Source organism: Bos mutus, chromosome 3 (genome assembly GCF_027580195.1).
Source record: "Bos mutus isolate GX-2022 chromosome 3, NWIPB_WYAK_1.1, whole genome shotgun sequence".
Classification (NCBI taxonomy): domain Eukaryota; kingdom Metazoa; phylum Chordata; class Mammalia; order Artiodactyla; family Bovidae; genus Bos; species Bos mutus.
In genome coordinates, this window is record NC_091619.1 from 6,670,612 (window position 1) to 6,689,064 (window position 18,453).

Here is an 18,453-nt window from a genome sequence, read left to right on the forward strand (position 1 = left end):
AAGAGTCGGACACAACTGAGTGACTGAGCTGAATGAACTGAACTGATGTGTTATCATTTAGTGAGACATGAATCAATAGTACATGCTGAAAGAAGAAATAAAGACTGAGTTTTCTCTCTGTCATCCTTAAAGTTTTTATTGTTCCCTGAATAAAAGGTGTCAGTTAGTCTCTGCCTAAATGAGAAAATTCCCAGGCACTTTCCAGCTGCTGGGAAATGACAATATGAATGAAGTCTTATGAGCTCCCACACTATCAGGTCTAAGACTGCAGAGGAAGCAATAACTTCACAGAATAAGTGTAGGGCAAATTAACTCTCATTAGCCTCATGTCCCCATAACATAGTGATTCAGGCGTTCTGAATCACCCTTTCCACATCTTTGAAAAAGGTAGGGCTAAAATTCTAGTCCTCCAAAACATTGTTATTTATGACCTGAGGATACATTCCAGGATGCCACAACAGTAACATTTACCACATTACCAAGACATCCTAGACAGGGAATGAGCTCAGAAAATAACATTTCCTGGATTCACGTAAGAGAAGTGATCACTTTTTTTTTGTTTTCCCATGGGATTATTTGCTACTATGACTCTTTCTCCCAGAATGCTGTTGATTATCTGAGTTCAAGATTCGAGTTTCACTTATCTTTGCCCCTCTTTCAAAAGTATCCCACCTCTTAGTGTAAATCTGTGGATCTAATATTTAATAAAGGTTCAAACTGAATAAAATAAGACTCACTGAGATAAAAATTTCCTCCTATGTCTCAAAACTGAAGAGAACAAACATTAAGGAAAAATAAATTTACTGATTTTGCTATTGCTGCAGTATTTTATTTCATGGGCAAGTTACCTAAACTCTCTCTGTCTTGGTTGCTTCTTCTGAAAAATACAAATTGTTTGCATATCTAAGTGCTAAAATTATTGAAATCATTAGATAACCTAGTATATGCAAAATGTATAGAACAGTGACTGAATAATGAATGTAAGCTATTGCTTTTTTATAACTATTGCTTTAAAGAAAGTTGTGACTACTAGTGAGTAAGATGATGATAAAGAACAGCCAGACAAAAGAAGGGAGAAAATTGGAAATCAAAGAAGAGAAGTAGAGGAGAATGCAAAGACAGAAACAAAAAGAGGAGCCAGATCCAGGCTATTCCATTCCCCATGCAAGAGTCCAAATCTCAAAGATGTTTCAAGAAAATGTTCTGACCTTTTGGAATTCCTGGGGCAAAGAGATTCACATAAAAGTTGTGTGGCTACTGGGCTATGTTTCATTCTTTCTCTGCTCTTAAAAATAGTCACATGGAAGAGTTTAATGTCACTGTCTCATTTAAACTCCCACATGCAATCTGTTTTTGTATTTAAAAAGCAGTGCATCAGTTATGTGCCCCATGGACCTTCAAAAAGAAAACAGATGGTTCTGTATATAAAACTGAAGACGAAAACATAAGAAATTGGTGTTTTCTCAGAACAGAGTCAAATATACTTGGCAATTAAAAAAGATTTTGAATAGGTTATTAGGTAAGGCCTATTAGGTTTTAATAGGCTTAATATAATCAGTAAAAAATAAATAATTATTCTGTACACAACACAGTATTGTAAGTCAATTATATATCAGTAAAGAATATTTTCTTAAATAAAAAAATAATCTTGTGGAACAGATTGAGTAGCAGCTTAACGGTCTTACTTTTTTTAAAGGTTTGGTACCAATTGATTTCATTTTCACTCAAAAAATTTTAGTAAAACATGGATTTAAGGAAGGCTTGAGGGACTGTATCAATGATGAGAATCAATATCCTATATCAGCACAAGAGAATGTCAAATGTTCCTCATAAGTCAACAAACATGACACTCTCTGAGGTTAAATGATTTAATTTATCAAACAAACATGCAAAAAGAATCATGTTTCTAGTGCATGTTTTTCAAATGTATCTTTCTTTATTACCTACTCTGAATCAATCATAGCTAATGTCAGAACCATAATAGTTCTGGTTATAGACCATTGGTTTTTGCAGATGCAAAGAATATCTCATAAGAACTGAATTGCCAAAGTTTGGCTTAGTTATTCACAATGCATGAAAGTTAGTGTCTGGGGAAATATGTCAAAAACTGTCTCTTTTAGGCTAATGGTGTTGGGGTAGAATTACTTGGGCATGCCTATCATTTCACTGGTCCTTCTTTAGAAATAGACAGAGAGAAGCAGAGACAAAGGAGCAAGAGAGATAGTGTCATAGAAGCAGAGATGGATGGGAAAAGGGAAAGACAGAAAGGAAGAGGGAGACAGAAATGTGTAACAGAGAAACAGAGGCGGGGAGGGAGAGGCTGTCCTGCGTGCCCAGGGCACCACCTCCTGTAGGGTCTGGCTCTTTTTCATTTCTCTGAGACCTCTGTATCCACACCAGAAACGCTTTTTATTATTTGTGCTGGTTTGAATGAATAAATACCCTTTCAAGGAAAGACTTTCGACTGGAACAGTTATCAAATGTTTTCCCAATTATTACTTGGGGAAATTATCCAAATCTTAAAAGTATTAATTACTTAAGAAGATAATGATGTGGAACTTAAGATTATACACACACACATATATACTCAAGACCCATACATAGTATATATAATTTTAAAATATTATATCAAATTAAAATGTGAATATTACATATATATTTGCACACACATATATATGCATATACATATTTCCCCTTTAGACGCAAAAAACATTACTGCAAGAATGTCGGATCTCAAGCTCACACCATGGAAATCAACTATTTGCAAGCTGAAAAACTTCAGTCCCAAAATGCTAGGTGTTAACACTAAGTGCCTCTGGCTTAACTTATTCTATTAATTCTCTATCTCCTAAAAGCCTGAAATATATAAACATGTGGCCCTAAGGATTAGTGTGGCTGAAAGGATTGTGAATGGGCATATAAATTTATATCTTTCTCCTTAATAGCTTTAAAAACATGACAACAGTTTTTCTAATTTTGTTTATTGATAGTAGCAATAAATACCTGTACCCAGGGTATGCATAATTCATTTGTCAGGTATTGGCCCTAAGCCACAGGTAACACAATTAATAAGTCAACTGATAAACATAAATATTTTTTTCCTAGTTGACTTCATGAAATTTCTGTGTGCCAGAAGGATAATGAAGTCAACATTAACCCAGTTACTCAATAAATGTTTGTTGAACACTTTATATGCACAAAGGAGAAAAGGAAAGATATAAGCATCTGAATGCAGATTCCAAAGAATAGCAAGAAGATGAGAAAGCCTTCCCCAGCAATCAATGCAAAGAAATAGAGGAAAACAACAGATTGGGAAAGACTAGAGACCTCTTCAATAAAATTAGAGATACCAAGGGAACATGTCATGCAAAGATGGGCTCGGTAAAGGACAGAAATGGTATGGACCTAACAGAAGCAGACGATATTAAGAAGAGGTGGCAAGAACACATAGAACTGTACAAAAAATAGCTTCATGACCCAGATAATCATGATGGTGTGATCACTCACCTAGAGCCAGACATCCTGGAATGTGAAGTCAAGTGGGCCTTAGAAAGCATCTCTACAAACAAATCTAGTGGAGGTGATAGAACTTCAGTTGAGCTATTTCAAATCCTGAAAGATAATGCTGTGAAAGTGCTGCACTCAATATGCCAGCAAATTTGGAAAACTCAGCAATGGCCATAGGACTGGAAAAGGTCAGTTTTCATTCCAACCCCAAAGAAAGGCAATGCCAAAGAATGCTCAAACTACCGCACAATTGCACTCATCTCACACGCTAGTAAAGTAATGCTCAAAATTCTCCAAGCCAGGCTTCAGCAGTACGGGAACCATGAACTTCCAGATGTTCAGGCTGGTTTTAGAAAAGCCAGAGGAACCAGAGATCAAATAGCCAACATCTGCTGGATCATGGAAAAAGCAAGAGAGTTCCAGAAAAACATCGATTTCTGCTTTATTGACTATGCCAAAGCCTTTGACTGTGTGGATCACAATAAACTGCGGAAAATTCTGAAAGAGATGGGAATCCCAGACCACCTGACCTGCCTCTTGAGAAACCTATATGCAGGTCAGGAGGCAAAAGTTAGAACTGGACATGGAACAACAGACTGGTTCCAAATAGGAAAAGGAGTATGTCAAGACTGTATATTGTCACTCTGCTTATTTAACTCATATGCAGAGTACATCATGAGAAACGCTGGGCTGGAAGAAGCACAAGCTGGAATCAAGATTGCCAGGAGAAATGTCAATAACCTCAGATATGCAGATGATGCCACCCTTATGGCAGAAAGAGAAGAGGAACTCAAAAACCTCTTCATGAAAGTGAAAGAGGAGAGTGAAAAGTTGGCTTAAAGCTCAACATTCAGAAAACTAAGATCATGGCATCCCATCCTATCACTTCACGGGAAATAGATGGGGAAACAGTGGAAACAGTGTCAGACTTTATTTTTTTGGGCTCCAAAATCATCCAGTTGGTGACTGCAGCCATGAAATTAAAAGACACTTACTCCTTGGAAGAAAAGTTATGACCAACCTAGATAGCATATTGAAAAGCAGAGACAGTACTTTGCCAACAAAAGTCCGTCTAGTCAAGGCTATGGTTTTTCCTGTGGTCATGTATGGATGTGAGAGTTGGACTGTGAAGAAGGCTGAGCACCAAAGAATTGATGCTTTTGAACTGTGGTGTTGGAGAAGACTCCTGAGAGTCCCTTGGACTGCAAGGAGATACAACCAGTCCATTCTGAAGGAGATCACACCTAGGATTTCTTTGGAAGGAATGATGCTAAAGCTGAAACTCCAGTACTTTGGCCACCTCACGCGAAGAGTTGACTCATTGGAAAAGACTCTGATGCTGGGAGGGATTGGGGGCAGGAGGAGAAGGGGATGACAGAGGATTAGATGACTGGATGGCATCACTGACTCGATGGACATGAGTCTGAGTGAACTCCGGGAGTTGGTGACTGACAGGAAGGCCTGGCGTCCTGCAATTCATGGGGTCGCAAAGAGTTGGACACGACTGAGTGACTGAACTGAACTGAACTGAATCACTTTGTAGTACAGCAGTAACACAACATTATAAATGAACTATACTTCAATAATGTAAAATTTTTTAAAAGTCAGAAGTTGATAATATTGAGAAAGTTTCAAATTAATGACTTTGGTGCTCTGCCTCCAGATATTAGATATTGATTCTATCACAGGTAAGCAGAAGATGACCTCGCCAAAAACAAGACAAAAAATGTTGTTTGTATACATTTCCTCATACATTCTTTGCCACCTATTCTATGTCTATGAATCTTGATGGTCCTGTGGGAAATATTTTTTAAATCCTTATTTTCGCAAAGCATTGAACAAAGTTTCATATTCAATTTTTATAGTGAGAATGGAAAAATGTGAGTTAGATAATTTACATAAATACTAGTTTTAGGGAGAATGATTCAAGATTTTTGTATTACCGTGCACTTCCTGTTGTGAAATTATCCAGATGAAAAAGACTAACTCCTGGATGTCAATGAGTTTATAATCTGTTATAGGAGGAAGATGCTGTGATCAGAGCACGATGCAGTGAATAACAAGTAGCGGAAAAATGTGCAAACTAACTGTGCTGTAAACTCAGAGGGAGCATAAATCATTCTGGATGGTCAAGGAAAACTAGGCATTTAGTACTTAGATTCGCTCTAGTGGGAGAGGAGAATTTCAACTGATAGAGATATGAATACAAAATCTTCTCGTCAAAGGGATGACACATAGAAATGGAGGGGAGAACAGAGCAGTTTGACTGCAGACCAGCAATAATAGTTACTATGGAGAATTCTAAGAACTAGAAATTTAAACTCGATACTTCCGACCTTGGGAGTCAGTAAGGATTTTGCATTGAGAAAAGGCAAATAGTGCTCAGGTGTATTGGTATTAACTTGGAGAGGAGATCTTGCTTTCGCTTTTGTCATGTCTTGAATGAAGATACAAAAGGCATGCTGCCAGAAGAGGAAAATAAGGTTCAGAGAGGTTAACAACCTGTGGCTGGTTCCAAAAGCAATTAATAGCAATTTGAAATACCACCCAACCCATGCCTCAGAGTTTAGTGATATGTACACTGATACACCCAATCCATATCAAGCCATTCTGAGCCCAAGCTGGAAGATGAAGTGTCTCTATTTTACTGATGAAAATTTTAAGACGAACAGAGGTCAAACTACTGGCTCTGCTCATTCAAGTAAGCAGGACAGATGGGAATACAACTTGTACTCAGGAGCCCTCCAGACAACTCATTTTCACATTCTCCCAAGGTGAGCTAGATAATCATACTCCCTTGGCATCCTTCCAAAGTTGAAGAAATATCATAATTTGAGAAGAAGGCAGTGGCAACCTAAAGCTGCCCATTTTTTTGGCCTCTTTCCCCTGACCTTTATAAAAATAATTCAAATTTACGGTTGTTCTTTTTTCCCCAAACTTACAATTGTTCTGCAGGAGCTTGTCCAGGGAATCACGCCACTGCAGGGCCTCGTCCAGCGAGGGTCTAAATTAAGCATTAGGAAAGAAAAAAGGAGACAGAAAAAGCTGCATTAGAAGAAAGTTAACCACATACACCAACAATGACTTGGACCTGCTTTTCTTTGAAATGTTATAGTTAATGACATTCTCAGAAAAAGAGAGTTACAGTTGTTTTATTCTGATCAAGTGAGTTTGATGAGCTGGGTTTGATTTCCTACATCTATCTTGCATATTTTCATCTTTGTTGAACAATGTGGTTAGGGCTGTCCCTTTTCAGAATCAGAGTGTATTTGTCATGAAGCTGTGTCTTGATATTCTTGGGTATCCCATGACAGGGTCTCCAATTGTGGTCTTTTCTTTCCAAATGTAGCTGAATAAAATCCAATTTTCCTACTATGGGTCTTGAACTCATGTTCCCTGCTTCATCAGGGCTACACTTTAAACGCCAATTTAATCCACATAGAGCATTTTTTTTCTGATCTTTGCAGGATTTATTCATTTTAAACATGCCTTTTCTCCCTAGCTTACAAGGAAATCTGCTTATTAAAGCTACAGAACTCCCAGTGGGAGATTATATGCTGACAACCAAGATTTTAGAATCCAATAAAAAATAGATAAAACTGAATCTCAAATAATACAAACAAATCATCGGTACAAACTAAAGCATGCATTTAGGAAGAAGTTTGTACTGCACATTTATAACCAGGGGCCCATGAGGCTCAGCCCTAGCCTGAGGTCACTCAAAGAGCATTTCTTTCACATTGACAGCCAATTGCCATCTCACTGGGGCTGACGGAAGATGCAAGGTGTGAAGCTGCCTCCTGGTGGAAATATTACCATAGCACGTCTACATTGAAAAAAATCTGGAATCAAAAAAAATGTGGGGGGTACTTCTCTGGTGGTCCAGTGGTTAAGACTCCGTGCTTCCAGTGCAGGGAATGCGGTTCGATCCCTAGCCCGGGGATGTGGTTCGATCCCTACTAAGGTCTCATATGCTGCATATCATGGCCAAAAAGTTTTTTTTTAATGCAGGTGCATTTTCCTGCCCAAACAGAACAGGATAATTTTTTTTTTTTTAAGATTTACTCTTTCTGAAAAGAAAAGTGAGACTGTGAATCAGTTCAGTTCAGTTGCTCAGTCATGTCCGACTCTTTGTGACCCCATGAACCACAGCACACCAGGCTTCCCTGTCCATCATAACTCCCAGAGTCCACCCAAACTCATGTCCATTGAATCGGTGATGCCATCCAGCCATCTCATCCTCTGTCGTCCCCTTCTCCTCCTGCCCTCAATCCCTCCCAGCATCAGAGTCTTTTCCAATGAGTCAACTCTTCGCATCAGGTGGCCAAAGTACTGGAGTTTCAGCTTCAGTATCAGTCCTTCCAGTGAATGTTGAGGATTGATTTCCTTTAGGATTGACTGGTTGGATCTCCTTGCAGTCCAAGGGACTCTCAAGAGTCTTCTCCAACACCACAGTTCAAAAGCATCAATTCTTTGGTGCTCAGCTTTCTTCACAGTCCAAATCTCACATCCATACATGACCACAGGAAAAACCATAGCCTTGACTAGACGGACCTTTGTTGGCAAAGTAATGTCTCTGCTTTTCAATATGCTATCTAGGTTGGTCATAACTTTCCTTCCAAGGAGTAAGCGTCATTTAATTTCATGGGTTCAGTCACCATCTGCAGTGATTTTGGAGCCCCAAAAAATAAAGTCTGACACTGTTTCCACTGTTTCCCCATCTATTTCCCCAAAAGTGATGGGACCAGATGCCATGATCTTTGTTTTCTGAATGTTGAGCTTTAAGCCAACTTTTTCACTCTCCTCTTTCACTTTCATCAAGAGGCTTTTTAGTTCCTCTTCACTTTTTGCCATAAGGCTGGTGTAATCTGCATATCTGAGGTTATTGATATTTCTCCTGGCAATCTTGATTCCAGCTTGTGCTTCTTCCAGCCCAGCGTTTCTCAAGATGTCCTCTGCATATAAGTTAAATAAGCAAGGTGACAATATACAGCCTTGATGTACTCCTTTTCCTATTTGGAACCAGTCTGTTGTTTCATGTCCAGTTCTAACTGTTGCTTCCTGACCTGCATATAGGTTTCTCAAGAGGTCGGTTAAAATAAGCCAAAAATGGGAGTAACAGATCTGATTAAGTAATCTTTAGTGGTTTAATTTTCCTGACTAGAAACACAGATGTAATGAATCAAAAACTCAACAAGAATTCCTTGGAAATTTATATTTAACAAGAAACTACCTTCTCACCTCCCTTTTTCTTCTGATTAGTATAAAGGAACACAGGGAGGAGAGAGGAGAAATGACATGAGGAAGGAATTACAAGCATGCCCCTATATTTTTCTGCCTCATTTTATTTCTAACCAGAAAAGGAGCTATTTTCTACAAGTCAATAACTCCTCTGGGCTCTTCTATATTACCTCATACTGAGAATTTTTCCTTTGCATATACTAGTTTGTACCTACATCTTTTTCACAAATGGCCTTATCCATCTTAATTTTTTCACTACAGTGGGTTTAGTATTATGCATATGACACCCACCAAGTGTTTATTGATTGCTGACAGAAACAAGAAGACATTAAATAATTGAACAAAAGAAACAGAGCAAAGGAAAGACTGAATTGGCTTCTGATTTTATAAATACCTTTGTAAAATGAAGTCGCCTTCCTGTCCTCCATCTCCTCAGGCTAGTGTGGAGGGGCACAGGGAGAAGAAATGGCAAGAGCAGGCACACCAAACTCAGGCACATTACCACATCCAATTTGTCTCAAATGGTCTTGCTAGAATGAGGCTAATGGTCACTATCAACAGCACATCACAGCCAAGATTAAATTCCTGAAAACGATGTGTGCAGAACTTGCTTGGGGGTAATATTAGTCCAAATTGATTCAAGAACACAGTCAAGCAGAACACATCCCCCACAGCATGAAGCCCAGTACTCTGATTATCAGCCTAGGAGGTGCCACAGGTTCATCCTGTCCTGATTCTCAGAATTTGCCATTAAGTCTGACTTCTTTGAAACGAGATAGGTGCAGATCTAAATGACCAGTAAGTATCCTGGTTTACAAGGTCATTGCTGACCACAGAGAGTGGGCACAGAGTTTCTGTCTGTGGATTTGGAGGAGAGGAGGAAACCAGTCCAAATGAAAGGCAAGATAAACATTTATAGAGATGCTTAACTGTTTTATAATAGCCAGTGTAAATACCACTTGGTCCAGGAAGTGATGATCTCAACTGGAAGAGCTCTCTTCCTCTACTGAACTCTTATCACGTTTACTTTTTGAATCTTCTACAAGGCAATGATACTCACTGCCTAGATGAGCATACTCACTGCCTAGATGCCATAGCTTGTCAGTCACAGAGAGATTTTTCCATTCTACTTGCTGATGGTGCATTCCCTGCAGTATTAATCTACCCTGCAATATGCATGTCAGATTAATGCATAAATTAATAATGGTTCAGTTTGCCCAAGTTTAGTCTAATTGATGAAAGCTACAAATTACCCAAAAACTTAGAGTACAAATATTTTAGCCCCATGAACTGTGACTATAGTTATAAGCAACTCTGGCACTTCCTTAACTAGAACCATGGGAGAATATTTTATTCTCTCTAAGCACTGGTGGTTTTCTTTTTTATTTTCTTCATAAAAAAAAAAAACTACATAGTCTCTGGCACATATTTAAAGTTGCTTTATGGTGTTCTCGCTCTTGACAAGAAAAATGAAATCCAGGTTATTTATTGGCATTTAAGTGCCTGTTCAGCTCTCCCTTCTTTCCTGCAATATGTCTGCTCATGTCCAGCCTCAAGTTCATAGACATTTATTGAGGTTTCACCCCAAGACCAACAGTGACCTGAGCACCGTGGATGGGGATACATATAAACACACCTGCCACTTTTTGATGTCTATTCACTTGTCAGACATTGTGCATCCATCTTTAATCCTCACAACAGAGCTCACTCTGCAGTTTACCAGGCTGGAGTATGTGTAGGACACCACTTTCTAATTGTTCTCTCCTATGCAATCAGTCCATTCTGAAGAAGATCAGCCCTGGGATTTCTTTGGAAGGAATGATGCTAGAGCTGAAACTCCAGTACTTTGGCTACCTCATGCGAAGGTGAGGTGACTCATTGACTCATTGGAAAAGACTCTGATGCTGGGAGGGATCGGGAGCAGGAGGAGAAGGGGACAACAGAGGATGAGATGGCTGGATGGCATCACTGACTCAATGGACGTGAGTCTGAGTGAACTCCGGGAGTTGGTGATGGACAGGGAGGCCTGGTGTGCTGTGATTCATGGGGTTGCAAAGAGTCGGACACGAATGAGCCACTGAACTGAACTGAACTGATGCACAGGCTAGGGACTTTTACATGTACAGGTCATTCTAGAGTTATAAAGTGGTAAAACAATAACAAAAACGCAGGTAAAAATTAGTGACCTTGACAGAGAGAAAAGGAACATCTAGAATATAAAATAAACTATAAAAATATCTACATCATCTCCTGAGCATTTTGCAATTGATTATTTCATGAGCCATGATAACAGTTATTGTAAGCTATATATTCATGGTTTCATGACACGTTTATTGTTCATTATGAGGACCTGTAGTGGAGTCTTAGGGAATGCTCACATATAGAGGGAGGGCAAAAGTGGGAGCCCTTAGAGAGAGAGAGGGCAGGGGGAGAATTTAAAGTTAGAAGTTAAGGAGGAGAGATTTAAGACGGCCAACTGGTGAGCAGAGTCAAATTCGGCCCACAAGTCAGGAGTTAGCCCTTAATGATAACAGTTTCAGTGAAGTAGTAAGGTTTCGACCTGATAAAGGGAGTTAAAGAAGAAATGGAAAGCAGTGATTTTCCATTCCTAGAGTTACCCAATGAAAGCAAAAGGAAGGGATAGGAATAGAAGAGATGACGTGCTTGTGGCTGGGGGTGGCAGGGTGCACGTTTTTCAGACTGGAGCATGGTACTTGTTTGCTTTATTGGAAAACAGTCCAGAGGGGGGAAAAAGCAGTCAAGAGCACTAAAATGGTAACAGAAGCTGGCCTTGGGCAGGAGGGATATAGGCAACTTTTTTCTATTTTTTCCAATGGTTCAATTTTTTTTTTCTAATGAGAGGAATGAAATTATATTTAAAATAGAGAAAATGCTTTTTTAAAAGGGATTGCTTTTTTTAAAAGATGAGAGGAGTTAAAAATACCTTCCATCCGGAGAAAGTCTATTTTTTCCTCTGAGGTTTATTTTCTTCTCCTTGAGAACAACGTGGGTAAAAGGAAAAAAATACAGAGAATCTTGAAAGTGAGGGGAACAGAGATCAGTTGAGCTCATGCAGAACACAGTCTTCTCCTGCTAGTAAAAAGGCATGGAAATGTGCCAAATATAAGGTGGTGAAAGGGGTTTAGGAGTTTGGCAGAAGATGGGAAAGCTTTGTAGTGGTCACTGTTAAAAATGCAGTAAGAGACACACAAATATTCTCTAAGGATAAGAAGGATTTTTCCAAAACAATTCAAACTTCTGGAAGAAAAAGGGGGCTGGAAGACAAGAGAAGAAAATAATCCAGTAAACGTGAGCCTCAGGTTTTCTTCCAAAACTGCTTCTCCCTGAATCCCTGTTCAGCCAAATATTTCAAGTATCTATGTGGGATATTAAAGCCGAGAATCAAAGCAGGAAATGTAGCACTATATTTATTTTTTAAAAGTTAATTCCAACAGATCAATAACCTCCACATTGTTTATTTCGAAACAGACTTTTTGATCTTCTGCTATAATGAAATATGGTTCTTATTCTCTCCCAGTGCTTGGTTCCTGCTCTCTACATTAAATTAACTTCCCTTTTTCTAAATGCAGAAAACTCAATTATGCCTCACTTCCGGTTTGGGATCACTTTGAAGTAATAAAAGGAGGAGAGTGGAAATATCCACTTAGACTGATGAAAAAAAAAATTTGAAAGGAATAACCCATCTCTCTAGCTCCCAACCAATCCAGCTACATTAGTGGAAAGGTCATTTGGAGAAAAGATTGTCCAATTTATACAAATGTTAAATTTTAAAAGAAATGGAGGTTCAAAGGCATTCCTCTATTTTTACCACACTTCTGTGATCTCTGCAAAGCTTTTAGGTAGTAGAGTGAATGGTCTTGAATACATTTAGCTCTTCTTCTCACTTTCCTTTCTTGATTTTAGGGGTGTCATTGTTTTAAAGAGAAGATGGAGTGCATTTGTCTAGTCGGTCATCGGCCGTGTATTTAGTGGACCAACAGTAAACACCGAGAATTCTGTGAGTAGTGATGTTGCTGCTGCTGCTGCTAAGTCACTTCAGTCGTGTCCGACTCTGTGCGACCCCATAGACAGCAGCCCACCAGGCTCCCCCGTCCCTGGGATTCTCCAGGCAAGAACACTGGAGTGGGTTGCCATTTCCTTCTCCAATGCATGAAAGGGAAAAGTGAAAGTGAATTCGCTCAGTTGTGCCCGACTCTTAGCGACCCCATGGACTGCAGCCTACCAGGCTCCTCTCTCCATGGGATTTTCCAGGCAAGAGTGCTGGAGTGGGTTGCCATTGCCTTCTCCGGAGTAGTGATGTTAAGTTACAGTAATATCAATGAAATTGTGGATTAGGTTCACTGCTGTAACATCTTGAATCTTTGGAATTATAGTTTCCCTCCATGCCTAAATATGTGGGGTGGTGGCGGAGGACTGCAGAAGTCCTATAGAAATATTAATTTATGGACTAGGGAAGAGCTGTTTGATGTGCTTTAAATAGAAGCATCTGGTCAAGTATTCATTCCTGCACCAAGCAACAGTCTTCGTTTCCTCTGTGGGACCTTGAAGGGACAATGGGTTGGAGAAGAAACTATTAGACTTGTTTCTCTTGATGCCAGCCTCTTCTTGAGTGAACTGTTCCCACTTATATCTCCCTGCTGAGGAAGCAGTCTTGCATATTTCCTGAGCAGGTGAGCATCCGGTCATCGTAATTAATTGGATCAAGAATGCTCACCTCACCCAAGGACAGCAAGTGAACAGGTATTTTAAAACATACTTACGATGTCCCAAGATGAGGTCTTATCGTTTTTGTTTAAGCATCCTGCCAGTAAGCAATATTATGCTCCATATACAGGAGAGTGTAAAAAAAAAAAAAATCCTGCTTATCAATACAAACCAACTCTCTGAGGACTCTTATAATTCTTGATGAGTCACTGAAGGGAGTAGTTCTACAGAGGGATGGTTCTCTCCACTTGAAGAATAGCCATCCTCCAGAAGTAGAGAGTGGAATCCATAATCATGACTCACTTCTGGGTCTTGGCTGGCTTCTCCGGCTTCTCATTGTATGGAATGACAAGGTCAATGGCAGATTCCGGCTTTTGGAGGAGAATTCCCAACTTGATCTTAATCTCCTTGGCCCTGAAAAATGAGACATATGAGGGGAAAAGAACACTGCATCAGCATAGAGATCTAAAAAAGATTTCTTTGCATGTCAGAGAAACAAAAATGAAGAAAAAACCATTTCACTGTGGTGGTGGAAAGAATACTAAAATAGAAATTGGGTTACATAAATTCTAATAACATTTATCAAGCTCTTAATACATCCCTGGATAATACGTGTTATCTCATTTTAATCTCAATTGTTTCATATGTATTTTTTCACATTATATGTAGCAGATAGTATAGTATTCCCACTTTACAGATGAAGAAACTAATGACAGAGAATTCAAATAACTTAAGATAACCCAGCCAGTATGTGATAGAAATGGACCTCACCCCAAGCTGTCTGATTTTAAATTCACAAGTGCAACTCACTGTATTGCCTACCAGGGCTCTGGTCCTAGCTCTGCCACTAATTAAACACGTAACATTTGGGAAAAGGTAATCATTTTTTTTTTTTATTGCCAGACCTCAGTTCCCTCATCTGTAAAATAACAGTTAACCTAGATGTTTCCTTTAGCCATTTCCAGCTATAAAGTTAAATTATTCTGCTTTATGATTAATTCTCTATAAAATGTTCTTTTATATGCATTTGATTTTCTGCACCCCCTTGCCCATTGTTCCACAGTGGCTCTTGTAGCAGCATCGTCTATGCAGAAAGCCTTCAGTAGATGAGTATTAATTATCAATGGACTGACTGTAACAGCATTATACTACTCCTTTCTGTCTTCAACATTTTAGTGAATACATGTGGTCCGAAGTCTGGGTACTTCTCCATCCTAGGATACAACTCTTTTTATGCCCAGTTTCAAAACTAACTTCCTAAATTACTCATTATTTTCTCACAAGTCTGAATTTATAAAGCACCAAGCAGATCTTAAAAATGAATCCATATGACAAGCCATTGTATATTGAGAGAGACCCAAAAAGCTGTCCTCTCACTGCCACCTTAGCACTTCACTCATGCTTTTAAGATATGGTTTATCATATTGCAGGACTTCCTGGTGGCTCATCGGTGAAGAATCTACCTGCGGGCATAGGAAATGCAGACTTGATCTCTGTCTGGGAAGATCCCCTGGAGAAGGAAATGGCAAGCCACTTCAGTATTCTTGTCTGGGAAAATCCTATGGACAAGAGGAGCATGGCAGGCTACAGTACACGAGATTGCAAAGAGATAGGCGTGACTTAGCGACTGAACAATTATCATATTGCATTATGGTTACTGACTTATGTGTCTGTTTCCCAAGCTGGATATAAGACCTCTTTGCAGGAGGGAATTGAGTCTTAAATACCTTTTAACTCCAGTGTATAGCATGAAGCTTGGCAGCATAGTCAACTTTCAAAAATATTTGCCAAAGTGAACTAAACATATCTTGATTTTTGTTCCTTACAAATCTGCTAACATTTATCTCCCAGTCAATGCTGATCATAATCAAAGTCTCAGAGGGCTGTAATGGGATTGTGAAGTCATGTTGTGGTCTGATAGAATTGTGTTACTATAAACACACTTTCTTCATCCATTCACGTGAAGATGGTACTGAGGCAATTAAAAAATATAAAATACATGAGATTAGCAATTATGGCCACTAGGGAGAAAAAGGAAATATACTGTATAACTTTATAAAATCATAGATAATCAATCATATCATAGGTTCCTTTAGTACAGTAAATGTGATTTTGGAATTATTGGTCACTCTCACAGTGTCTTTTCCTTTTCAGTTCTTCCTGCTTCTCTTCTTTCCCTGGGACCCACTGTCTGACATAAACCAACTCAGGTACCACACTATAGCAGCCTGAACTCAGCTGTGTACAACATTATGGCTGAACTGAGAATGTTCTGCTAAGCGAGCTTATATAAAACATGAGAAGAAGAATAAGCATCAGTTTGATTCCAGACTTTATAAGTTGCTTAAATTATCTAATGTTTAGTTTTTTGCCTAGAAACTGGGACTAATAAAATAGTACATACTCATAGAATTTTGTGATGATTTAATACACTAATGCATGTGAATCCCTTAGAGCAGCATTTGGCATGTAATACTGCTGCTTCAAAGTTAGTCCTAACTACACAATCATTCTTTTCCAGCCAAATTCAAGCCATGTTCCCTAGCTTTGAGTACCAAAGTAAAATATTCAAAAACTTCCCACATGTTACTAAGAATTAATACATCCACTTCCTCCCATATTCTACCTCTAGAGACAAGAACTGCCAATTTTATATTTATCTGAAGGAAGAAAACAGTATTTGGCTGTGAAAATGCTGGCCGTGTGTGTGGCTGCCCTCTGCTGGCCAGTGTGTAGAACTACAACCAGAAACACTAGGCTCACCTTTTCATCAAAACAGGATAATCTACTTAGACCTTGAAGAGTTCCATCCAGGATACCTCTCCTCCTGGTCCCATAAGCCCCTCACTTCCTGACCATAGGAGAAGGCATGAAGCAATTGTTTCACTTGACCCAATAGTTCACTCACCAATATTTAGATAAAGATTATCTGTGCTGTGCTTATTTGTGTCCGACTCTCTGCGACCTCATGGACTACAGCCCAACCAGGCTTCTCTGTCCATGGGAATTCTCCAGGCAAGAATGCTGGAGTGGGTTGCCATGCCCTCCTCCAGGGGATCTTCCCAATCGAACCAAGGTCTCCTGCATTGCAGGCAGCTTCGTTGCCATCTGAACCACCAGGGAATGGTTCTCATGTTTTGCTTTTTCCCCCTCTCAACTTCTATATCTTTTCCTCTTTTGCTCCACTTGCCTTTGTAAAAAGGCAGAGAGATATTTGTGTTTGATTGCCTAGTGAAAGAGTAAGCTGGACACAAAGAGGTTATTAGAATGAAGGTGTTGAACATTTTCAGATTTCGTTTATTCATTCCTACTTTGCTCCTTGATCGTGTTTACTGTGGCATCAGTATGCAGAAAACAAACACTCAGAGAGTTTTGCCTTTACCTGCAAGGTGCTGACAGCCTATTGACGTCTCAAGCTTGTGAACAAGAACAGTGGTTGTTCAAGAAGAAGGCAGCAGAGCATGGTGGAGGAGCCCAGCGCTCACGAGGAGGAGCCAGGAGGGCTTCTCAGAAAAGGCAAGGGTGGAATAGCAGTCAGCAAGGTCGGCGAGAAAAGGCTGGGACCTCCGGGGTAAGAAGAGAATGTTCATATCATTTGAAAGCATTAGTCGCTCAGTCGTGTTCGACTCTTTGTGACCCCATGAACTGTAGCCCTCCAGGCTCCTCTGTCCATGGAATTCTCCAGGCAAGAATACTGGAGTGGGTTGCCATTCCCTTCTCCAGGGGATCTTCCTGACCCAGGGACTGAGCCTGACTCTCCCACGCTGCAGGCCGATTCTTTACCGAGCCACTAGGGAAGTCCATTTGAAGGTATGCAAAAAGTGCTTCTCCATTGCCTGAGTGTAAAGTAATTGGAGAGAGCAGAAAGCAATATTGATGAAGTCTGTTCACTCTGTCTCCCCTTCCTGATAGAAGGATGGATGAGAGAGGAACCTCTGTATAGTATGCAGCCTTCAGCAAATTCTGTATGAGAGACCGAAAAGAGGTAAAATTATTGAAAGTTGCCTTCAAAGAGGTGGCATCCTATCTTATAAACCTGTTTCAAATTTTTGTTTGCTAACTCTTTCAGATGCATTTACTCATTTAAAAATACTGTCTATAAACAGTGGTTAAATTCTCCAAGACATCCTACAAAAGCCTTTTAAAACCAGAGTGAATCAGAACCCTTGTACAATTTTATCTATATCATTATTTAAACTTGTCTTTTTGAAAGATAGTCTGGAAATCAACTGCAATTTATAATATTGCCTATAGAAAATCATATTTCACTTCCTCAAAGTAGAGAAACACACGAGAACATACGATTCCTCTTTTCCTCATACTTGCCCTGGGGGTGTAAGGGAGAAAGGAGATGCAGTGCTTCAGAAAATACTTCTTTCTATGTTTAGTGTAGGTTCCAATGTATGATGTTAAAATGTCAGCGCACTTGAGAAGTCTGTTTGATTGAATTAGGGTTTTGAGAGAATACAGAGAGTGAATAATATTACTGTTTTTCTTATAAAACAATAAAAGTTTAAAAGCTGAACAGTTCGACTGATGCTGAGGTATAAACCACTTGAAATACCTTACTCTTTTTGGAAGAATAAACAGCGTTACTACATTTGTTTTTCTCAAGATTCCTGGATTACTTTCCCTCCACTTTCACCCCTTCCTCCCCACCATAGTGACACACACAGATATGGGAATGAAACAACAACAACTGGAAAATCAAGCAGAACAAAAGCTCAAACCTTTCTATTTATTTTCCCCTTTAAAACACAAGGCTTCCCTGTGGCTCAGCTGAATCTGCCTGCAATGTGGGAGACCTGGGTTGGATCCCTGGGTTGAGAAGATCCCCTAGAGAAGGGAAAGGCTACCCACTCCAGTATTCTGGCCTGGAGAATTCATAGACTGGATAGTTCATGGGTTTGCAAAGATTCAGACACGACTGAGCAACTTTCACTTCACTTTAAAGGCAAGCTTGAATGTATCTGACATTCA

At 39.5% G+C, this 18,453-nt stretch overlaps 1 protein-coding gene across 1 annotated transcript in view; it reads right to left on the reverse strand.

The window, feature by feature from the left end:
• RGS5 (regulator of G protein signaling 5) overlaps window positions 1-18,453 on the reverse strand; it is a 56,972-nt gene that overhangs the window by 14,015 nt on the left and 24,504 nt on the right. Inside the window, exons 2-3 of the mRNA XM_005909257.3 lie at window positions 13,777-13,887; window positions 6,450-6,511 (exon numbers count right to left, since the gene is read on the reverse strand). Of these exons, the coding sequence (XP_005909319.1) occupies window positions 6,450-6,511; window positions 13,777-13,887 (173 nt within the window). The remainder of the gene's footprint in view (window positions 1-6,449; window positions 6,512-13,776; window positions 13,888-18,453) is intronic.